The 24286-nt window shown below is 48.1% G+C and overlaps 1 protein-coding gene and 1 long non-coding RNA gene across 4 annotated transcripts in view; both read right to left on the bottom strand.

Moving 5' to 3' along the window:
• The window catches only part of LOC118380698 (neogenin-like), a 322783-nt gene that overhangs the window by 86357 nt on the left and 212140 nt on the right, over positions 1-24286 (bottom strand). Inside the window, 3 exon segments of the mRNA XM_052515815.1 lie at positions 12146-12266; positions 12618-12661; positions 12664-12771. Of these exon segments, the coding sequence (XP_052371775.1) occupies positions 12146-12266; positions 12618-12661; positions 12664-12771 (273 nt within the window).
• LOC127928660 (uncharacterized) lies at positions 5565-9402 on the bottom strand. 3 transcript variants are annotated; one of them, XR_008131753.1, is made up of 4 exons: positions 9342-9402; positions 7984-8127; positions 6581-6796; positions 5565-5736 (listed from the first exon to the last, which is right to left on the bottom strand). It is a non-coding gene; the product is annotated as an uncharacterized LOC127928660 (long non-coding RNA). The 3 variants fall into 3 exon arrangements; XR_008131751.1 differs by lacking the exon at positions 9342-9402 and adding an exon at positions 9246-9330 and having other exon boundaries at positions 5566-5736; XR_008131752.1 differs by lacking the exons at positions 5565-5736; positions 9342-9402 and adding an exon at positions 9204-9322 and having other exon boundaries at positions 6557-6796; positions 7984-8133.

Below are 24286 nucleotides of genomic sequence, written 5' to 3'. Positions count from 1 at the left end.
GCTACCCCGGTAAAATAGACAGAGATATCAGACGCACTACCCTGGTAGAACACACGCTCTACCCTGGTAGAACACACTCACTACCCTGGTAGAACACACACTACCCTGGTAGAACACACGCACTACCCTGGTAGAACACACGCACTACCCTGGTACAACACACACACCACACTACCCTGGTACAACAGACACACCACACTACCCTGGTATAACAGACACACTACCCTGGTATAACAGACACACTACCCTGGTACAACAGACACACTACCCTGGTACAACAGACACACTACCCTGGTACAACAGACACACTACCCTGGTACAACAGACACACCACACTACCCTGGTACAACAGACACACCACACTACCCTGGTATAACAGACACACCACACTACCCTGGTACAACAGACACACCACACTACCCTGGTATAACAGACACACCACAATACCCTGGTACAACAGACACACCACACTACCCTGGTACAACAGACACACTACCCTGGTATAACAGACACACTACCCTGGTATAAGAGACACACCACACTACCCTGGTATAACAGACACACCACACTACCCTGGTATAACAGACACACCACACTACCCTGGTATAACAGACACACTACCCTGGTATAACAGACACACTACCCTGGTATAACAGACACACTACCCTGGTACAACAGACACACCACACTACCCTGGTACAACAGACACACCACACTACCCTGGTACAACAGACACACCACACTACCCTGGTATAACAGACACACCACACTACCCTGGTATAACAGACACACTACCCTGGTATAACAGACACCGTACCCTGGTATAACAGACACACTACCCTGGTACAACAGACACACCACACTACCCTGGTACAACAGACACACCACACTACCCTGGTACAACAGACACACCACACTACCCTGGTATAACAGACACACCACACTACCCTGGTACAACAGACACACCACACTACCCTGGTACAACAGACACACTACCCTGGTACAACAGACACACTACCCTGGTATAACAGACACACTACCCTGGTATAACAGACACACCACACTACCCTGGTATAACAGACACACCACACTACCCTGGTATAACAGACACACCACACTACCCTGGTATAACAGACACACTACCCTGGTATAACAGACACACTACCCTGGTATAACAGACACACTACCCTGGTATAACAGACACACTACCCTGGTATAACAGACACACTACCCTGGTATAACAGACACACTACCCTGGTATAACAGACACACTACCCTGGTATAACAGACACACCACACTACCCTGGTACAACAGACACACCACACTACCCTGGTACAACAGACACACCACACTACCCTGGTACAACAGACACACCACACTACCCTGGTACAACAGACACACCACACTACCCTGGTACAACAGACACACTACCCTGGTATAAGAGACACACCACACTACCCTGGTATAACAGACACACCACACTACCCTGGTATAACAGACACACCACACTACCCTGGTATAACAGACACACTACCCTGGTATAACAGATACACTACCCTGGTATAACAGACACACTACCCTGGTATAACAGACACACTACCCTGGTATAACAGACACACTACCCTGGTATAACAGACACACTACCCTGGTATAACAGACACACTACCCTGGTATAACAGACACACTACCCTGGTATAACAGACACACTACCCCGGTACAAACAGGAGTCCTATAAGTATGAGATGAAGTAGACTCAGCCAATCAACTCCTGCTGGTATTTGATTATCCTATACATTTCCCTTCTACAGCGGGCGCCTCCGAACCAGGGGGGTCAAACATACTCTGTATGCTGAGAGAGGAGCACTTGAATATCTGAAGGGGTGCTTACATGCTGAGGGGAGAAAAACAAGCATTCAGATGCAAAAGAAAAGAACATCTCTTGAATGAATGTGGGAGGAAAAGGCAGAGGGCAGAGGAGCAAACAACATCCTCAATGCCTCTGTTCATTGGCCGATTTCCTGCATCAGCTCCCCTCCAATACGGACTGCCATCCTACACAGACGCCATGAGAGTTAATACTGAACACAGTATATGTTGACTACGCTTTGTTCTTAGTTCCTTTTCAATTACAATGTCAATCTAAAACCCAGCCATATAATATACACACTTGACTGTAAATGACTAGAAAACCAGACATGTATAGACCACAAATGACTTCAGAGACCAATAAGATGCTAAACAAGCAACACCTAACAACGAGTGGTGGCCTGGCTCAAATACTTCTAAATGGTGGCAGTAACAACACTAACTAAGCCTTTTAAAAGGCTCTGCTCCTCACCATTATAGGAGAGGACAGGAGGAAGTGAGGCCGGTTTACAGGGTGAATTAACTAGGGTCACTTGGCCACCGTCGCATTATAGAATTAGTCCCATCCAGGTCCAGTTCTGCTGTTGTCCTGTTCCAACATCTGTTTGTAACTAGTCACCCTACATTGCACAGAACACATGGCAAAGGAAGGAATGTGGACTAAAATTGCTCCGGACTGCAATTTGAGAGCTATTTTTGGTCTCCTGCTCCAAAAAGTAAGTGAAGGCTTTAAACCCGTAGCAGTGAGCTGGTCTGTGTTGCTTTGTTGAACTACTGAAGGAAGAACACAAAGAACACGGTTTTTCTACTCTGGTCTTATTCAGTGAAGTAGTGCTCATTCATGGAGGCTTTTCTGTCTAGGAATAGGAAATAAATTAATAGGAAATAAATGTTTGTATGGATTACAAAAAGATACTGTACATATGGATTTTCTTTGTATTGGAACTTTTTCTAAATTCATTCTTTACATGACTGAGCACAGACATGATTCAAACTCATTTTCTATCATAGACACTCATGCAACCGCGGTAGCAGTGAGGGAGAAGGGGCAAATCTGAAGGGGACGACACGGGAGACACAGGAGAAGGAGGACGGGAGGGGGGAGACACAGGAGGAGGAGGACGGGAGGGGGGAGACACAGTAGGAGGAAGACGGGAGGGGGGGAGGGGGGACAGGAGGAGGAGGGGGACACAGGAGGAGGGGAGGGAGGGGGACACAGGAGGAGGAGGGAGGGGGGGGGGGGGACACAGGAGGAGGAGGACGGGAGGGGGGAGACAGGGGGAGGGAGGAGGAGGACAGGAGGGGGAGACACAGGAGGGAGGAGGAGGGGGGACACAGGAGGAGGGGACGGGAGGGGGAGGGGGACACAGGAGGAGGAGGACGGGAGGGGGAGACACAGGGGAGGAGGACGGGAGGAGGGAGGGAGACAGGAGGAGGAGGACGGGAGGGGGAGGAGGACACAGGAGGAGGAGGACGGGGGGGAGGGAGGGAGGACACAGGAGGAGGAGGACGGGGAGGAGGAGGGGGGGGGAGACACAGGAGGAGGGGAGACACAGGAGGGAGGAGGACGGGAGGGGGGACACAGGAGGAGGAGGGAACAGGGGAGACACAGGAGGAGGAGGAGGAAGGGGGGAGACACAGGAGGAGGAGGACGAACACGGGGGGGGAGACACAGGAGGAGGAGGAGGGAGGGGGAGACACAGGAGGAGGAGGACGAAAGGGGGAGACACAGGAGGAGGAGGGGAGACACAGGAGGAGGAGGACGGAAGGGGGAGACACAGGAGGAGGAGGACGGAAGGGGGAGACACAGGAGGAGGAGGACGGAAGGGGAGACACAGGAGGAGGAGGACGGAAAGGGGGAGACACAGGAGGAGGAGGACGGAAGGGGGAGGGGGACACAGGAGGAGGAGGACGACAGAAGGGGGAGAAACAGACGAGGAGGACGGAGGGAGCGGATAAGGACCCCCAGCTGTGAGGGGGACAGCCGGTGAGGGTGAAAAGAGAGGGGACAGTGTGGACCGGACAGCATATTTAGCACTTGGCCCAGTGGACAGAGGTGCACAGGGGACAGAGCAGGTGGTTGATAGGAGAGAGCGGCGGGAGGGGAGAGTTAACAGATGGCACCAAGGAGGATCTGTGTACACTAACCCGGCACAGGAGAGGAGATACGTTCCAGAGAGATCTACTCTCAATTACAGAGCTGGAGGAGGAAAATCATCTCCCAGCCTCAGAGAGCGATATTCACAGAACAGCACGGTCAAACTGGGCCGTTTCTATGGAAGGGAATACTTACTTTGGCACCTCTGTGAGGCAGCTTTTGTAAGAAATGATAGGATTGTTTAGGATGCTGATGGACCACATGCTGACACAGGGAAGAATCAAATGATGGAAACTGGAAATAAGCAAAGGGCATATGATGGATATTTACATACACTCTTCAGGGAATATGAACTTTCCACATTCACTGTTTGTGTAGCTGTAAACAGAGCACTGAACTCTCTCTTTTCATGAGAAGAAGCCACCATGGTGTAATGTAGGGGGAGAAAGGGCTGCAAGCCTGGCAGCTGTAGCCAATAACCTATTGTACCTCACAAAGGCAGTAGGAATCATTAAAACAGCCCTTTCATGTCATGGGATAAGAGTGCTCTCTCTGACGTCCTGCTGAGGGCAGGCGAGTGTGTCAGACCATCTGCTTTACTGACTGATCCCAAACAAAAACAAGTTTTAAGTCACAAGACACCCCTTGCTGATCTCCCTTGTTGAGCAATTATTTGAGATATGCATAAAGCTGCAGGTCATCATTATTTCTGACTTTGTGCCGTCCAACGGGGAGAAGAGAACACTGTTTGGAGGGAGCTATCTGACCGACACCCCAATTTATGCTAATCCATTAACCAACCTGCTCAGGATTAATGGGACAATTCACACGTGTTAAATCTGGTTACCTACAGAAATGCAGTTCTGCGGTTAGTTTGATAGCTACTGTAGATATCTGTAGGTGGATGTGCTGGTTGTTGGAATCATGAGGTACGGTGCTTCTTGATTTGGCAGAGAAACAGCACTTTTAAAAGCAGGATGGAGAATAAAAACATCACCAGCCCCAGATGAGTATGTTTCCCTTTCCCCCACATGGGTGTTTTCATACACACAGTCCTATTTTTAGGACCTGAATCTATTCTGGTGTCTGGTGGTGTTGTCTTTGTTTCTGTCCCTACCTCTCCCTCTCCCTGGAGGTTTTGGATTGTCTTTGTTTCTGTCCCTACCTCTCCCTCTCCCTGGAGGTTTTGGATTGTCTTTGTTTCTGCCCCTCCCTCTCCCTGGAGGTTTTGGATTGTCTTTGTTTCTGTCCCTACCTCTCCCTCTCCCTGGAGGTTTTGGATTGTCTTTGTTTCTGTCCCTACCTCTCCCTCTCCCTGGAGGTTTTGGATTGTCTTTGTTTCTGCCCCTACCTCTCCCTCTCCCTGGAGGTTTTGGATTGTCCCTACTCTTTGTTTCTGTCCCTACCTCTCCCTCTCCCTGGAGGTTTGTTTCTGTCCCTGCCCCTCCCTCTCCCTGGAGGTTTTGGATTGTCTTTGTTTCTGTCCCTACCTCTCCCTCTCCCTGGAGGTTTTGGATTGTCTTTGTTTCTGTCCCTACTCCCCCTCTCCCTGGAGGTTTTGGATTGTCTTTGTTTCTGCCCCTACCTCTCCCTCTCCCTGGAGGTTTTGGATTGTCTTTGTTTCTGTCCCTACCTCTCCCTCTCCCTGGAGGTTTTGGATTGTCTTTGTTTCTGTCCCTACCTCTCCCTCTCCCTGGAGGTTTTGGATTGTCTTTGTTTCTGCCCCTACCTCTCCCTGGAGGTTTTGGATTGTCTTTGTTTCTGCCCCTACCTCTCCCTCTCCCTGGAGGTTTTGGATTGTCTTTGTTTCTGCCCCTACCTCCCCTCTCCCTGGAGGTTTTGGATTGTCTTTGTTTCTGCCCCTACCTCTCCCTCTCCCTGGAGGTTTTGGATTGTCTTTGTTTCTGTCCCTACCTCTCCCTGGAGGTTTTGGATTGTCTTTGTTTCTGTCCCTACCTCTCCCTGGAGGTTTTGGATTGTCCCTTTGTTTCTTTGTCCCTACCTCTCCCTCTCCCTGGAGGTTGTTTCTGCCCCTACCTCTCCCTCTCCCTGGAGGTTTTGGATTGTCTTTGTTTCTGTCCCTACCTCTCCCTGGAGGTTTTGGATTGTCTTTGTTTCTGTCCCTACCTCTCCCTCTCCCTGGAGGTTTTGGATTGTCTTTGTTTCTGTCCCTACCTCTCCCTGGAGGTTTTGGATTGTCTTTGTTTCTGTCCCTACCTCTCCCTCTCCCTGGAGGTTTTGGGTTGTCTTTGTTTCTGTCCCTACCTCTCCCTCTCCCTGGAGGTTTTGGATTGTCTTTGTTTCTGTCCCTACCTCTCCCTCTCCCTGGAGGTTTTGGATTGTCTTTGTTTCTGTCCCTACCTCTCCCTCTCCCTGGAGGTTTTGGATTGTCTTTGTTTCTGTCCCTACCTCTCCCTCTCCCTGGAGGTTTTGGATTGTCTTTGTTTCTGTCCCTACCTCTCCCTGGAGGTTTTGGGTTGTCTTTGTTTCTGTCCCTACCTCTCCCTCTCCCTGGAGGTTTTGGGTTGTCTTTGTTTCTGTCCCTACCTCTCCCTCTCCCTGGAGGTTTTGGAGGTTTCTGGGAGGTTTTGGATTGTCTTTGTTTCTGCCCCTACCTCTCCCTGGAGGTATTGGATTGTCTTTGTTTCTGCCCCTACCTCTCCCTGGAGGTATTGGATTGTCTTTGTTTCTGCCCCTACCTCTCCCTCTCCCTGGAGGTTTTGGATTGTCTTTGTTTCTGTCCCTACCTCTCCCTGGAGGTTTTGGGTTGTCTTTGTTTCTGTTCCTACCTCTCCCTGGAGATTTTGGGTTGTCTTTGTTTCTGTCCCTACCTTGGAGGTTTTGGGTTGTCTGTCCCCTACCTCTCCTCTCCCTGGAGGTTTTGGGTTGTCTTTGTTTCTGTCCCTACCTCTCCCTGGAGGTTTTGGATTGTCTTTGTTTCTGTCCCTAGGTTTTGGATTGTCTTTGTTTCTGTCCCTACCTCTCCCTGGAGGTTTCCGATCGTCTTTGTTTCTGTCCCTACCTCTCCCTGGAGGTTTTGGATTGTCTTTGTTTCTGTCCCTACCTCTCCCTCTCCCTGGAGGTTTTGGATTGTCTTTGTTTCTGTCCCTACCTCTCCCTGGAGGTTTTGGATTGTCTTTGTTTCTCTCCCTACCTCTCCCTCTCCCTGGAGGTTTTGGATCGTCTTTGTTTCTGCCCCTACCTCTCCCTCTCCCTGGAGGTTTTGGGTTGTCTTTGTTTCTGTCCCTACCTCTACCTCTCCCTGGAGGTTTTGGATTGTCTTTGTTTCTGTCCCTACCTCTCCCTGGAGGTTTTGGATTGTCTTTGTTTCTGTCCCTACCTCTCCCTGGAGGTATTGGATTGTCTTTGTTTCTGTCCCTACCTCTCCCTCTCCCTGGAGGTTTTGGATCATCTTTGTGTCTGTCCCTACCTCTCCCTGGAGGTATTGGATTGTCTTTGTTTCTGTCCCTACCTCTCCCTCTCCCTGGAGGTTTTGGATCGTCTTTGTTTCTGCCCCTACCTCTCCCTCTCCCTGGAGGTTTTGGATTGTCTTTGTTTCTGTCCCTACCTCTCCCTGGAGGTTTTGGATCGTCTTTGTGTCTGTCCCTACCTCTCCCTCTCCCTGGACGTTTTGGATTGTCTTTGTTTCTGTCCCTACCTCTCCCTCTCCCTGGAGGTATTGGATTGTCTTTGTGTCTGTCCCTACCTCTCCCTCTCCCTGGAGGTTTTGGATTGTCTTTGTTTCTGCCCCTACCTCTCCCTGGAGGTTTTGGATTGTCTTTGTTTCTGCCCCTACCTCTCCCTGGAGGTATTGGATTGTCTTTGTTTCTGCCCCTACCTCTCCCTGGAGGTATTGGATTGTCTTTGTTTCTGCCCCTACCTCTCCCTCTCCCTGGAGGTTTTGGATTGTCTTTGTTTCTGTCCCTGTCCCTACCTCTCCCTGGAGGTTTTGGGTTGTCTTTGTTTCTGTTCCTACCTCTCCCTGGAGGTTTTGGGTTGTCTTTGTTTCTGTCCCTACCTCTCCCTCTCCCTGGAGGTTTTGGGTTGTCTTTGTTTCTGTCCCTACCTCTCCCTCTCCCTGGAGGTTTTGGGTTGTCTTTGTTTCTGTCCCTACCTCTCCCTCTCCCTGGAGGTTTTGGGTTGTCTTTGTTTCTGTCCCTACCTCTCCCTGGAGGTTTTGGGTTGTCTTTGTTTCTGTCCCTACCTCTCCCTGGAGGTTTTGGATTGTCTTTTTCTGTCCCTACTTTGTTTCTCTCCCTCTCCCTGGAGGTTTTGGATTGTCTTTGTTTCTGTCCCTACCTCTCCCTCTCCCTGGAGGTTTTGGGTTGTCTTTGTTTCTGTCCCTACCTCTCCCTGGAGGTTTTGGATCTCCTGTCCCTACCTCCCTGGAGGTTTTGGATTGTCTTTGTTTCTGTCCCTACCTCTCCCTCTCCCTGGAGGTTTTGGATTGTCTTTGTTTCTACCTCTCCCTGGAGGTTTTGGATTGTCTTTGTTTCTGTCCCTACCTCTCCCTGGAGGTTTTGGATTGTCTTTGTTTCTGTCCCTACCTCTCCCTCTCCCTGGAGGTTTTGGATTGTCTTTGTTTCTGTCCCTACCTCTCCCTCTCCCTGGAGGTTTTGGATTGTCTTTGTTTCTGTCCCTACCTCTCCCTGGAGGTTTTGGATTGTCTTTGTTTCTGTCCCTACCTCTCCCTGGAGGTTTTGGATTGTCTTTGTTTCTGTCCCTACCTCTCCCTCTCCCTGGAGGTTTTGGATTGTCTTTGTTTCTGTCCCTACCTCTCCCTGGAGGTTTTGGATTGTCTTTGTTTCTGTCCCTACCTCTCCCTCTCCCTGGAGGTTTTGGATCATCTTTGTTTCTGTCCCTACCTCTCCCTGGAGGTTTTGGGTTGTCTTTGTTTCTGTCCCTACCTCTCCCTGGAGGTTTTGGATTGTCTTTGTTTCTGTCCCTACCTCTCCCTCTCCCTGGAGGTTTTGGATTGTCTTTGTTTCTGTCCCTACCTCTCCCTGGAGGTTTTGGGTTGTATTTGTTTCTGTCCCTACCTCTCCCTGGAGGTTTTGGATTGTCTTTGTTTCTGTCCCTACCTAGGTTTTGGATTGTCCTGTCCCTACCTCTCCCTCCCTGGAGGTTTTGGATTGTCTTTGTTTCTGTCCCTACCTCTCCCTGGAGGTTTTGGATTGTCTTTGTTTCTGTCCCTACCTCTCCCTGGAGGTTTTGGGTTGTCTTTGTTTCTGTCCCTACCTCTCCCTGGAGGTTTTGGGTTGTCTTTGTTTCTGTCCCTACCTCTCCCTCTCCCTGGAGGTTTTGGGTTGTCTTTGTTTCTGTCCCTACCTCTCCCTCTCCCTGGAGGTTTTGGGTTGTATTTGTTTCTGTTCCTACCTCTCCCTCTCCCTGGAGGTTTTGGGTTGTCTTTGTTTCTGTCCCTACCTCTCCCTCTCCCTGGAGGTTTTGGATTGTCTTTGTCTCTACCTCTCCCTGGAGGTTTTGGATTGTCTTTGTCCCTAACTCTCCCTGGAGGTTTTGGATTGTCTTTGTTTCTGTCCCTACCTCTCCCTCTCCCTGGAGGTTTTGGATTGTCTTTGTTTCTGTCCCTACCTCTCCCTCTCCCTGGAGGTTTTGGATTGTCTTTGTTTCTGTCCCTACCTCTCTCCCTGGAGGTTTTGGATTGTCTTTGTTTCTGTTCCTACCTCTCCCTGGAGGTTTTGGATTGTCTTTGTGTCTGTCCCTACCTCTCCCTCTCCCTGGAGGTTTTGGATCGTCTTTGTTTCTGTCCCTACCTCTCCCTGGAGGTTTTGGGTTGTCTTTGTTTCTGTCCCTACCTCTCCCTGGAGGTTTCCGATCGTCTTTGTTTCTGTCCCTACCTCTCCCTGGAGGTTTTGGATTGTCTTTGTTTCTGTCCCTACCTCTCCCTCTCCCTGGAGGTTTTGGATTGTCTTTGTTTCTGTCCCTACCTCTCCCTGGAGGTTTTGGATTGTCTTTGTTTCTCTCCCTACCTCTCCCTCTCCCTGGAGGTTTTGGATTGTCTTTGTTTCTGTCCCTACCTCTCCCTCTCCCCTCTCCCTGGAGGTTTTGGATTGTCTTTGTTTCTGTCCCTACCTCTGGAGGTTTTGGATTGTCTTTGTTTCTGTCCCTACCTCTCCCTCTCCCTGGAGGTTTTGGATTGTCTTTGTTTCTGTCCCTACCTCCCCTGGAGGTTTTGGATTGTCTTTGTTTCTGTCCCTACCTCTCCCTCCCCTGGAGGTTTTGGATTGTCTTTGTCTTTGTTTTGGATCTGTCCCTACCTCTCCCTGGAGGTTTTGGATTGTCTTTGTTTTGGATTGTCTTTGTCCCTACCTCTCCCTCTCCCTGGAGGTTTTGGATTGTCTTTGTTTCTGTACCTGTCCCTCTCCCTGGACCTCTCCCTCTCCCTGGAGGTTTTGGATTGTCTTTGTTTCTGTCCCTACCTTTGTTTCTCCCCCTGGAGGTTTTGGATTGTCTTTGTTTCTGTCCCTACCTCTCCCTCTCCCTGGAGGTTTTGGATTGTCTTTGTTTCTGTCCCTACCTCTCCCTCCCTGGAGGTTTTGGATTGTCTTTGTTTTGGATTGTTCTGTCCCTACCTCTCCCTGGAGGTTTTGGATTGTCTCCCTGGAGGTTTTGGATTGTCTTTGTTTCTGTCCCTACCTCTCCCTGGAGGTTTTGGATCGTCTTTGTTTCTGTCCCCTACCTCTCCCTGGAGGTTTTGGATTATCTTTGTTTCTGTCCCTACCTCTCCCTGGAGGTTTTGGATTGTCTTTGTTTCTGTCCCTACCTCTCCCTGGAGGTTTTGGATTGTCTTTGTTTCTGTCCCTACCTCTCCCTGGAGGTTTTGGATTGTCTTTGTTTCTGTCCCTACCTCTCCCTCTGGAGGTTTTGGATTGTCTTTGTTTCTGTCCCTACCTCCCTCTCCCTGGAGGTTTTGGATTGTCTTTGTTTCTGTCCCTACCTCTCCCTGGAGGTTTTGGATTGTCTTTGTTTCTGTCCCTACCTCTCCCTCTCCCTGGAGGTTTTGGATTGTCTTTGTTTCTGTCCCTACCTCTCCCTCTCCCTGGAGGTTTTGGATTGTCTTTGTTTCTGTCCCTACCTCTCCCTCTCCCTGGAGGTTTTGGATTGTCTTTGTTTCTGTCCCTACCTCTCCCTCTCCCTGGAGGTTTTGGATTGTCTTTGTTTCTGTCCCTACCTCTCCCTGGAGGTTTTGGATCGTCTTTGTTTCTGTCCCTACCTCTCCCTCTCCCTGGAGGTTTTGGATTGTCTTTGTTTCTGTCCCTACCTCTCCCTGGAGGTTTTGGATCTCCCTGGAGGTTTTGGATTGTCTTTGTGTCTGTCCCTACCTCTCCCTCTCCCTGGAGGTTTTGGATTGTCTTTGTTTCTGTCCCTACCTCTCCCTGGAGGTTTTGGATCATCTTTGTGTCTGTCCTACCCTTTGTTTTGGGTTGTCTCCTCCCCTGGAGGTTTTCTCCCTCTCCCTGGAGGTTTTGAATTGTCTTTGTTTCTGTCCCTACCTCTCCCTCTCCCTGGAGGTTTTGGATCGTCTTTGTGTCTGTCTCTACCTCTCCCTGGAGGTTTTGGATCGTCTTTGTGTCTGTCCCTACCTCTCCCTCTCCCTGGAGGTTTTGGATCGTCTTTGTTTCTGTCCCTACCTCTCCCTGGAGGTTTTGGATCGTCTTTGTTTCTGCCCCTACCTCTCCCTGGAGGTTTTGGATTGTCTTTGTTTCTGTCCCTACCTCTCCCTGGAGGTTTTGGATCGTCTTTGTGTCTGTCCCTACCTCTCCCTCTCCCTGGAGGTTTTGGATTGTATTTGTTTCTGTCCCTACCTCTCCCTGGAGGTTTTGGATCGTCTTTGTGTCTGTCCCTACCTCTCCCTCTCCCTGGAGGTTTTGGATTGTCTTTGTTTCTGTCCCTACCTCTCCCTGGATGTTTTGGGTCGTCTTTGTTCTTGTCCCACTCTCTTTGCTCGTCATACTCTTTGGGCATGTTTCTTAGATTTGTTCAATATTCCCATTGTCTACTGTATTCTAGGCTCTACTTATGTCCAGTGTCCAGCCATGTGTTTGAGTAAACCTGATGTACCCCAAAACACACATCAATACTACTACAACCAAGCTCCCCAAGATCGAACACTGGCTTCTATCTAGAACACTGTCCATTCGGTTCCCCTCCCAACGTACCGTGCTCTAGGATGATGAGCTGAGCGCTGGACTGCATGTTCCCTGCATCGTTCTCTGCCAGACACTGGTAGAAGCCCTCGTCAGACTTGACCAGACCCAGCACCTGCAGGTTGTGGTCATTCTGCGGGTCAGAGAGAGAGAGACAGAGAGAGAGACAGAGACAGAGACAGAGAGAGAGAGAGAGAGAGAGAGAGAGAGAGAGAGGTCAATAACATCAGGTGGTGGAGAGAGGGGGAAATAGGTCAATATCTCGAGGTGGTTGTTTGTGTGAGATCAATATGGTGATTGACCGACCACTCGTAAATCAAAGACAACATCAGTTGAGCATCTAGCTGAAGTTATGCTTGTTAAAGCGATTGGTTAAGAGGTATCAGACTGTAGAAAGTCACTAGAAGTTCCCCTCAGTAAAGATCAGAAGCTGAACTACAGGTTTTACGTCACACATCCTAATGACATTTTACAACAAACTTACAATGATTTTGAAGTAGTCGCTGGGAATGACAGCGTCTCCGTTTTGACCCATTTGACGGTGGGGGCGGGGGAACCTGTGACCTCACACTGAAACATGATGTCCATGGATTCGTGGGCGTAGATGTTGGCCGGCCTCTTCAGGAACTCCGGAGGAACTGCAACATACAGCAGGGGAGAGGTGTGTCAGAGTGTCTGTGGGGGTGAGTGTGTGTGTGTGTGTGTCAGAGTGTCTGTGTGTGCGAGGGTGTATCCGTGTCTCTGTGTGTGTGGGGGTGTCAGAATGTCTGTGTGTGTGTCAGTGTGTCTGTGTGGGGGTGTGTACGTGTGTGGGGGTGTATGAGTGTGTGTGGGGTGTGTGCGTGTGCATGCGTGTGTGTGGGGGTGCATGCGTGTGTGTGTGGGGGTGTGTGCGTGTGTGTGGGACGGGTGCGTGCGTGTGTGGGGGTGTGTGTGTGTGTGTGTTTCTGTGGGTGCGTGGTTGTGTTTCTGTGGGTGTGCCTGTGTGGGGGTATCCCCGGGTCTCTCCTCTTTTCAGTTCGCTGCACCTAGTGACTGGAACGAGCTGCAACAAACACTCAAACTGGACAGTTTCATCTCAATCTCTCATTCACAGACTCCATCATGGACACCCTTACTGATAGGCTGCTTTGTGTGATGTGTTGTTGTCTCAACCTTCTTGCCCTTTGTGCTGTTGTCTGTGCCCAATGTTTGTACCATGTTTTGTGCTGCTGCCATGTTGTGTTGCTACCATGTTGTTGTCGTGTGTTGCTACCGCGCTGTTGTTGTATTAGGTCTCTACGATATGTTGTCTCTTGCCATGATGTGTTTAGTACAATTATTATTATTTTTTTAATCCCAGCCCCCGTCCCCAAAGGCCCTCATTGTAAATACGAATTTGTTCTTAACTGACTTGCCCAGTTAAATAAAGGTTCATTCAAATAAATAAATAAAACAGTGTGTGTGGGTGTGTAGAACGGTCTACTGAGAAATAATTTAATGTGAGATGACCTATCATGTTCTCCTCTTGTAATGTGAAGGGTAACGCTCCATAACAGGCTGTTAAACAACACTGTAGCGTGTTCCCAGCTGCAGGCTGTGATAGAACAGTTAGTGAGAACTGGAAAATCAAATGGAATCACATAACATCACGCTTCACTGAAAACACGGTCGAGACGGAGGAAGAGACGACGCAGGGACTCATAGCTAAATCCCATCGCCTATAGTACCCAGTCTCTTTCCATTTCAGCTCCACCCAGTCTCTCTCCATTTCAGCTCCGCCCAGTCTCTCTCCATTTCAGCTCCGCCCAGTCTCTCTCCATTTCAGCTCCACCCAGTCTCTCTCCATTTCAGCTCCGCCCAGTCTCTCTCCATTTCAGCTCCACCCAGTCTCTTTCCATTTCAGCTCCACCCAGTCTCTCTCCATTTCAGCTCCGCCCAGTCTCTTTCCATTTCAGCTCCGCCCAGTCTCTCTCCATTTCAGCTCCACCCAGTCTCTTTCCATTTCAGCTCCACCCAGTCTCTCTCCATTTCAGCTCCGCCCAGTCTCTTTCCATTTCAGCTCCACCCAGTCTCTCTCCATTTCAGCTCCACCCAGTCTCTTTCCATTTCAGCTCCGCCCAGTCTCTTTCCATTTCAGCTCCACCCAGTCTCTTTCCATTTCAGCTCCGCCCAGTCTCTTTCCATTTCAGCTCCGCCCAGTCTCTTTCCATTTCAGCTCCGCCCAGTCTCTTTCCATTTCAGCTCCGCCCAGTCTCTTTCCATTTCAGCTCCGCCCAGTCTCTTTCCATTTCAGCTCCGCCCAGTCTCTTTCCATTTCAGCTCCACCCAGTCTCTCTCCATTTCAGCTCCAGCCAGTCTCTTTCCATTTCAGCTCCACCCAGTCTCTTTCCATTTCAGCTCCACCCAGTCTCTTTCCATTTCAGCTCCAGCCAGTCTCTTTCCATTTCAGCTCCGCCCAGTCTCTTTCCATTTCAGCTCCGCCCAGTCTCTTTCCATTTCAGCTCCACCCAGTCTCTCTCCATTTCAGCTCCACCCAGTCTCTTTCCATTTCAGCTCCAGCCAGTCTCTCTCCATTTCAGCTCCACCCAGTCTCTCTCCATTTCAGCTCCGCCCAGTCTCTCTCCATTTCAGCTCCAGCCAGTCTCTTTCCATTTCAGCTCCAGCCAGTCTCTTTCCATTTCAGCTCCAGCCAGTCTCTTTCCATTTCAGCTCCGCCCAGTCTCTTTCCATTTCAGCTCCGCCCAGTCTCTCTCCATTTCAGCTCCACCCAGTCTCTCTCCATTTCAGCTCCAGGTTTTGGATTGTCCAGTCTCGTCTTTCCATTTTTGGATTGTCTTTGCTCAGTCTCTTTCCATTTCAGCTCCAGCCAGTCTCTCTCCATTTCAGCTCCACCCAGTCTCTCTCCATTTCAGCTCCACCCAGTCTCTCTCCATTTCAGCTCCAGCCAGTCTCTCTCCATTTCAGCTCCAGCCAGTCTCTTTCCATTTCAGCTCCGCCCAGTCTCTCTCCATTTCAGCTCCGCCCAGTCTCTTTCCATTTCAGCTCCACCCAGTCTCTTTCCATTTCAGCTCCACCCAGTCTCTCTCCATTTCAGCTCCAGCCAGTCTCTCTCCATTTCAGCTCCAGCCAGTCTCTCTCCATTTCAGCTCCACCCAGTCTCTCCATTTCAGCTCCAGCCAGTCTCTTTCCATCCTTACTTGCCAGTGAAGGTAGAACAAACTATTTGAAAACGGAACAACTTTGGCTTCAACTTCCCCTGAACCTTTAACTAAACGTCAATCCTTAAGACATGTTATCCAACCAGGAAAACACAAAGCAATGTCCTCGTCTCTACCTCCATCTTCCCTGTAGTCTTTTTATAACAAAGCATCTCAAAGTAGTTCAAATCTGCCTATAATTATCCCTGTGTCTCATCCTATGGAGAGTTGTGTACAGACAGAGTTTTACCCCAGACCAGGGTAATGAGGGCAGGGTCAACTTATTTGATCGTCTGTGGAGATAAATGGCCTCATCCATCTCTCCTGTAACAAGGTCATGCAGAGCGCTGTGTCTCAGCCTTGTCCTTTACAGTGTAATTGGAGTGTGGCTCTGAGGAGGCTGACTGTGTGTGTGTAGGATTGTGTGTGTGTGTGTGTGCCCGAGTGTGTGTAAGTCGGATTGTGTGTGTGTATGGGGGGGGTGTCAGTGCTCTGATAAGATGTGACCTCCGTAACCAAGGTATAATAGCGGTGTTGTTGGTCAGTAGGGTTGTGTGTGTGGGGGAGAGGGGGAGCTCAGTGCTCTGATAAGACCTGACCTCTGTAGCCATCCAGCTCAGTGCTCTGATAGCTGTATAATAGCTGTGTTGTTGGCGAGGAGCACCGTGTCAAACCTCTGTATCAGCCTTCACAGCTCTCCAATAGCATCCCATTCACATGTGGACCACAGACTGATTGTGGTTAACAGTTGGGTGGATATGGTCCTTTCTACTCTTGGGGAACAGAGGATGGGTTCAACAGCGTAATCAGCAAGGCTATCTGTTCTATAATATGATCATTTAGCAGGCCCTCTTATCCAGAGCAACTTACAGCTAATAGCCTACAGGTAATTCAGTCGTGGTTTAAATCAGTTTTACCCATAACTCTAATTAAACTCCATCCTCCAACCATCTGAGCAATGATCTGAGTGGCACCCTGTAGTCTAACTGGAATATATAAGGTTCTGAGTGGCATCCTGTAGTCTAACTGGAATATATAAGGTTCTGAGTGGCACCCTGTAGCCTCACTGGAATATATAAGGTTCTGAGTGGCATCCTGTAGTCTAACTGGAATATATAAGGTTCTGAGTGGCACCCTGTAGCCTTACTGGAATATATAAGGTTCTGAGTGGCACCCTGTAGCCTAACTGGAATATATAAGGTTCTGAGTGGCACCCTGTAGCCTAACTGGAATATATAAGGTTCTGAGTGGCACCCTGTAGTCTAACTGGAATATATAAGGTTCTGAGTGGCACCCTGTAGCCTCACTGGGATATATAAGGTTCTGAGTGGCACCCCGTAGCCTCACTTGAATATATAAGGTTCTGAGTGGCACCCCGTAGCCTTACTGGAATATATAAGGTTCTGAGTGGCACCCTGTAGCCTTACTGGAATATATAAGGTTCTGAGTGGCACCCTGTAGTCTAACTGGAATATATAAGGTTCTGAGTGGCACCCTGTAGTCTAACTGGAATATATAAGGTTCTGAGTGGCACCCTGTAGTCTAACTGGAATATATAAGGTTCTGAGTGGCACCCTGTAGTCTAACTGGAATATATAAGGTTCTGAGTGGCACCCTGTAGTCTAACTGGGATATATAAGGTTCTGAGTGGCACCCAGTAGTCTAACTGGAATATATAAGGTTCTGATTGGCACCCTGTAGTCTAACTGGAATATATAAGGCTCTGAGTGGCACCCTGTAGCCTCACTGGGATATATAAGGTTCTGAGTGGCACCCCGTAGCCTCACTTGAATATATAAGGTTCTGAGTGACACCCTGTAGTCTAACTGGAATATGTAAGGTTCTGAGTGGCACCCTGTAGTCTTACTGGAATATATAAGGTTCTGAGTGGCACCCCGTAGCTTTACTGGAATATATAAGGTTCTGAGTGGCACCCTGTAGTCTAACTGGAATATATAAGGCTCTGAGTGGCACCCTGTAGTCTAACTGGAATATATAAGGTTCTGAGTGGCACCCTGTAGCCTAACTGGAATATATAAGGTTCTGAGTGGCACCCTGTAGCCTAACTGGAATATATAAGGTTCTGAGTGGCACCCTGTAGCCTCACTGGAATATATACGGTTCTGAGTGGCACCCCGTAGCCTCACTGGAATATATAAGGTTCTGAGTGGCACCCTGAAGCCTTACTGGAATATATAAGATTCTGAGTGGCACCCTGTAGTCTAACTGGAATATATAAGGTTCTGATTGGCACCCTGTAGTACAACTGGAATATATAAGGCTCTGAGTGGCACCCTGTAGTCTAACTGGAATATATAAGGTTCTGAGTGGCACCCTGTCGTCTAACTGGAATATATAAGGTTCTGATTGGCACCCTGTAGTCTAACTGGGATATATAAGGTTCTGAGTGGCACCCTGTAGTCTAACTGGAATATATACGGTTCTGAGTGGCACCCTGTCGTCTAACTGGAATATATAAGGTTCTGAGTGGCACCCTGTAGTCTAACTGGAATATATAAGGCTCTGAGTGGCACCCTGTAGTCTAACTGGAATATATAAGGTTCTGAGTGGCACCCTGTCGTCTAACTGGAATATATAAGGTTCTGATTGGCACCCTGTAGTCTAACTGGGATATATAAGGTTCTGAGTGGCACCCTGTAGTCTAACTGGAATATATAAGGTTCTGAGTGGCACCCTGTCGTCTAACTGGAATATATAAGGTTCTGAGTGGCACCCTGTAGTCTAACTGGAATATATAAGGTTCTGAGTGGCACCCTGTAGTCTAACTGGAATATATAAGGTTCTGAGTGGCACCCTGTAGTCTAACTGGAATATATAAGGTTCTGATTGGCACCCTGTAGTCTAACTGGAATATATAAGGTTCTGAGTGGCACCCTGTAGTCTAACTGGAATATATAAGGTTCTGAGTGGCACCCTGTAGTCTAACTGGAATATATAAGGTTCTGAGTGGCACCCAGTAGTCTTACTGGAATATATAAGGTTCTGAGTGGCACCCCGTAGTCTAACTGGAATATATAAGGCTCTGAGTGGCACCCTGTAGTCTAACTGGAATATATAAGGTTCTGAGTGGCACCCTGTCGTCTAACTGGAATATATATGGTTCTGATTGACACCCTGTAGTCTAACTGGAATATATAAGGTTCTGAGTGGCACCCTGTAGTCTAACTGGAATATATAAGGTTCTGAGTGGCACCCTGTAGTCTAACTGGTATATATAAGGTTCTGAGTGGCACCCTGTAGTCTAACTGGAATATATAAGGTTCTGAGTGGCACCCTGTAGTCTAACTGGAATATATAAGGTTCTGAGTGACACCCTGTAGTCTAACTGGAATATGTAAGGTTCTGAGTGGCACCCTGTAGTCTTACTGGAATATATAAGGTTCTGATTGGCACCCTGTAGTCCAACTGGAATATATAAGGCTCTGAGTGGCACCCTGTAGTCTAACTGGAATATATAAGGTTCTGATTGGCACCCTGTAGTCCAACTGGAATATATAAGGTTCTGATTGGCACCCTGTAGTCCAACTGGAATATATAAGGCTCTGATTGGCACCCTGTAGTCTAACTGGAATATATAAGGTTCTGAGTGGCACCCTGTAGCCTAACTGGAATATATAAGGTTCTGAGTGGCACCCGTAGCCTCACTGGAATATATACGGTTCTGAGTGGCACCCCGTAGCCTCACTGGAATATATAAGGTTCTGGGTGGCACCCTGAAGCCTTACTGGAATATATAAGATTCTGAGTGGCACCCTGTAGTCTAACTGGAATATATAAGGTTCTGATTGGCACCCTGTAGTCCAACTGGAATATATAAGGCTCTGAGTGGCACCCTGTAGTCTAACTGGAATATATAAGGTTCTGAGTGGCACCCTGTAGTCTTACTGGAATATATAAGGTTCTGATTGGCACCCTGTAGTCCAACTGGAATATATAAGGCTCTGAGTGGCACCCTGTAGTCTAACTGGGATATATAAGGTTCTGAGTGGCACCCTGTAGTCTAACTGGAATATATAAGGTTCTGAGTGGCACCCAGTAGTCTAACTGGAATATATAAGGTTCTGAGTGGCACCCTGTAGTCTAACTGGGATATATAAGGTTCTGAGTGGCACCCTGTCCCTGTCTAACTGGGATATATAAGGTTCTGAGTGGCACCCTGTCGTCTAACTGGGTGCCACTGACTAGCAGCACGTTGTCTAAATGGAATATATCTTGTTCTGAGTGGCAGCACATTGTCTAACTGGAATCCACACTGATCGACAAACCATTTTGGGGGCATTGTCATGCTGAAACAGGAAATGGCCTTCCCCAAACTGTTGCCACAAAATTGTATGCACAGAATCGTCTAGAATGTCATTGTTTGCTGTAGCGTTAAGATTTCCCTTCACTGAAACTAAGGGTCCTGAACCATGAAAAACAGCCCCAGACCATTATTCCTCCTCCACCAACTTTACAGTTTGGCACTATGCATTTGGGCAGGTAGCGTTGTCCTGGCATCCGCCAAAACCAGATTTGTTGTCGGACTGCCAGATGGTGAAGTGTGATTCATCACTCCAGAGAACGTCTTTCCACTGCTCCAGAGTCCAATGGGGGCAAGCGCTACACCACTCCAGCCAACGCTTGGCATTGCGCATGGTGATCTTAGGCTTGTGTGCGGCTGCTCGGCCATGGAAACCCATTTCATGAAGCTCCAGACGAACAGTTACTGTGCTGAAGATGGAAATCGGTTGTGAGTGATGCAACCAAGGACAGATGATTTTTACACGCTACGCGCTTTAGCACTCAGCGAACCCTGACCCCATCTATTGGGGAACAGTTTGAGACGGGACAACTGCTAACGCAGTGCGGTGTTGTAGAGATGGGACAACTGCGAGAGAGAGTATTCATTGCTGTGTGAAGAGGGGGAAGAGAGTATTCATTGCTGTGTGAAGAGGGGGAAGAGAGTATTCATTGCTGTGTGATGAGGGGGAAGAGAGTATTCATTGCTGTGTGATGAGGGGGAAGAGAATATTCATTGCTGTGTGATGAAGAGGGGGAAGAGAGTATTCATTGCTGTGTGATGAAGAGGGGGAAGAGAGTATTCATTGCTGTGTGATGAGGGGAAGAGAGTATTCATTGCTGTGTGATGAGGGAAGAGAGTATTCATTGCTGTGTGATGAGGGGGAAGAGAGTATTCATTGCTGTGTGATGAGGGGGAAGAGAGTATTCATTGCTGTGTGATGAGGGGGAAGAGAGTATTCATTGCTGTGTGATGAGGGGGAAGAGAGTATTCATTGCTGTGTGATGAGGGGGAAGAGAGTATTCATTGCTGTGTGATGAGGGGGAAGAGAGTATTCATTGCTGTGTGATGAGGGGGAAGAGAGTATTCATTGCTGTGTGATGAGGGGGAAGAGAGTATTCATTGCTGTGTGATGAGGGGGAAGAGAGTATTCATTGCTGTGTGATGAAGAGGGGGAAGAGAGTATTCATTGCTGTGTGATGAAGAGGGGGAAGAGAGTATTCATTGCTGTGTGATGAAGAGGGGGAAGAGAGTATTCATTGCTGTGTGATGAAGAGGGGGAAGAGAGTATTCATTGCTGTGTGATGAAGAGGGGAAGAGAGTATTCATTGCTGTGTGATGAGGGGGAAGAGAGGATTCATTGCTGTGATGAAGAGGGAAGAGAGTATTCATTGCTGTGTGATGAGGGGGAAGAGAGTATTCATTGCTGTGTGATGAGGGGGAAGAGAGTATTCATTGCTGTGTGATGAGGGGGAAGAGAGTATTCATTGCTGTGTGATGAGGGGGAAGAGAGTATTCATTGCTGTGTGATGAGGGGGAAGAGAGTATTCATTGCTGTGTGATGAGGGGGAAGAGAGTATTCATTGCTGTGTGATGAAGAGGGGGAAGAGAGTATTCATTGCTGTGTGATGAAGAGGGGGAAGAGAGTATTCATTGCTGTGTGATGAAGAGGGGGAAGAGAGTATTCATTGCTGTGTGATGAGGGGGAAGAGAGGATTCATTGCTGTGATGAAGAGGGAAGAGAATATTCATTGCTGTGTGATGAAGAGGGGGAAGAGAATATTCATTGCTGTGTGATGAAGAGGGGGAAGAGAGTATTCATTGCTGTGTGATGAAGAGGGGGAAGAGAGTATTCATTGCTGTGTGATGAGGGAGAAGAGAGTATTCATTGCTGTGTGATGAGGGGGAAGAGAGTATTCATTGCTGTGTGATGAGGGGGAAGAGAGTATTCATTGCTGTGTGATGAGGGGAAGAGAGTATTCATTGCTGTGTGATGAGGGGGAAGAGAGTATTCATTGCTGTGTGATGAGGGGGAAGAGAGTATTCATTGCTGTGTGATGAGGGGGAAGAGAGTATTCATTGCTGTGTGATGAGGGGGAAGAAGTATTCATTGCTGTGTGATGAGGGGGAAGAGAGTATTCATTGCTGTGTGACGAGGGGAAGAGAGTATTCATTGCTGTGTGATGAGGGGAAGAGAGTATTCATTGCTGTGTGATGAGGCGGAAGAGAGTATTCATTGCTGTGTGATGAGGGGAAGAGAGTATTCATTGCTGTGTGATGAGGGGAAGGGAGTATTCATTGCTGTGTGATGAGGGGAAGAGGGCTGTGTGATGAGAAGAGTATTCATTGCTGTGTGATGAGGGGGAAGAGAGTATTCATCGCTGTGTGATGAGGGGGAAGAGAGTATTCATTGCTGTGTGATGAAGAGGGGGAAGAGAGTATTCATTGCTGTGTGATGAAGAGGGGGAAGAGAGTATTCATTGCTGTGTGATGAAGAGGGGGAAGAGAGTATTCATTGCTGTGTGATGAGGGGGAAGAGAGGATTCATTGCTGTGATGAAGAGGGAAGAGAATATTCATTGCTGTGTGATAAAGTCGAAATGTTCTGTGTGTCTGAGTTATTGCTGGTCTTAATGTGTGTGTCAGTGTGCTGCAGTGTGTGTGTTATGCCGCAGTGTGCGTCTGTTGCAGTATCTGTGTGTGTCCCTGAGCAGTGTGGGGGCCCCCTGGTGAGGTGTTCTGGTGGCAGGTCCTGGCGGAGGCTGGGACCCTGTGGTGCTCATTATCTCTGGCAGAGAGAGATGTCCCCTCTCCCTCGTTCTCCTCCCTCCCCGAGCTGACGCACACCATTTCCTCTAACTGGAGTTCAGACAAATGGAACCTATTGGACTGAGCAATGAGCACAAGTTGACTAAATATACCAATAAAGCTTATGGGGACTGGGAGCTGCCAGGAGACTAGGGACATGTGGCAGTGTGTGTGTGTGGTGTTTTTATGAGGGGAGGACAAGGGAAGTGTGTATTACATGGACATTTGAGTGTGCAGGCTGGGGGATTTGCTGGATTTGCTTGAGGGGATGCGTTTGTACATCTGTGTGTGTGTGTGTGTGTGTGTGTGTGTGTGTGTGTGTGTGTGTGTGTGTGTGTGTGTGTGTGTGTGTGTGTGTGTGTGTGTGTGTGTGTGTGTGTGTGTGTGTGTGTGTGTGTGTGTGTGGAGGAGGAATGGTTTTCACACCTAAGAACACCATCCTGGTTTACAATAGAGACCAGATTGCACAGAGCACTGCAATTACAGCACTATAAGACTACATGGTGACTGATTACAGCCAGCTTCTCCCTGCCTGCTACCTGTTTAGCTTGAGGACTAAAATACACAGCCAGCCATTTCTGACATTTACACCTGATCAATGATGTTCATGCTTTAATGTTCTGTACATCAATCTCATTGTGTGAAGCCTTTATGCAACGTCTCTGCATTGTAATGTAATAATAGATTGTCTAAATCCATCATGTTCTATTTGATTCTATTCCCTTCGAGAATCATCTCTCCCCATATCCATGTCCAGACCTAGAATGTGACAAGGACACTTCTAACACACCAATCCCACTGAAAGTCAGTAAGTCACACTCCCACTCGTATAGAAACAGGCTCTTCAGAGAGAAAACCCAGTGCTCTCCAGACCCCACAGTAAATGGATGTAGCATCAAAGTGAACGAAGAGCCTCTCTCTCTCTCCATCCATTCTGCCAGGCAGTCAGAGAAACTGCTGGGCCAATTCTCACAGGGGGCTCAAATTATTTTCTTCAGCAGCTAGATTAGTAATAGTAGTAGAAGCTTTATTGCTTTCCCTTCCTGGGTCGGACTGCAGTTTAGTTATTTAGGAGGACAGTGGAAGGTCATACATCTTTACTGTCAGTTTGTAACACAAAGCCCTCTATGGCTTCCCAATAGGCTTTTTGGAAGACTATGTGAAGGAGAGAGTTCAGCAACATACTGTGCTTTGAACAGAGCTGCGTTCAGGATGATGATAGTTTTGTGAACCTGTGTTAACCTGAACCAGTGGTAGTGTATTGGGGTCCTACAACAGCCTCGAATCGAGAATTGGTGATCTACAGGTGGAATACAATGTTTTAAACTGTTAAAGCTAGAATCCTTCAATGAAACAATAAAGCATAACCACTCTTCAAATAACAAATGTAACCACTCAGATTATAGAGCTATGGATGAAAGGACTGACCATCTATGATATCAAAACGATAGATTTAACAAAGTGGAGGCTAGTGTTTGTTTACATTGTTTACAAACATAGGAGTAAAAAAACAAGCTTTTATGTACTGTTTTATTGGGGTTCGACTGTTTAACTAAGCTAATATGTCATTTAGAAGTTACATTCTTCAAGAATCAATGGACATACATCATTCATTTATAAATCCAAAAATGTCTATAAAAAAGGATTCTATCTTTAAAGGATTTGTCCTTGTATGCTGGTCAACACCAAAGCATTTAGGTCGACGCTCAGAACATTACAATCCTGAACGCACCCTCACTACAAGGGCATCTACAGTAAGCATAGTTAGCACTCAAGCCATTATAATTCTATGATACAAGGCACAAAGACAAAAGACCGTTAACTTGGATTGCATAGCTACATTACACAACATATTATTGACTGAGGA

Source organism: Oncorhynchus keta, unplaced genomic scaffold (assembly GCF_023373465.1).
Source record: "Oncorhynchus keta strain PuntledgeMale-10-30-2019 unplaced genomic scaffold, Oket_V2 Un_scaffold_3208_pilon_pilon, whole genome shotgun sequence".
Lineage (NCBI taxonomy): Eukaryota > Metazoa > Chordata > Actinopteri > Salmoniformes > Salmonidae > Oncorhynchus > Oncorhynchus keta.
Note: the sequence above shows the minus strand (reverse complement) of the source record. Positions and strands in the feature narration are given on the sequence as shown.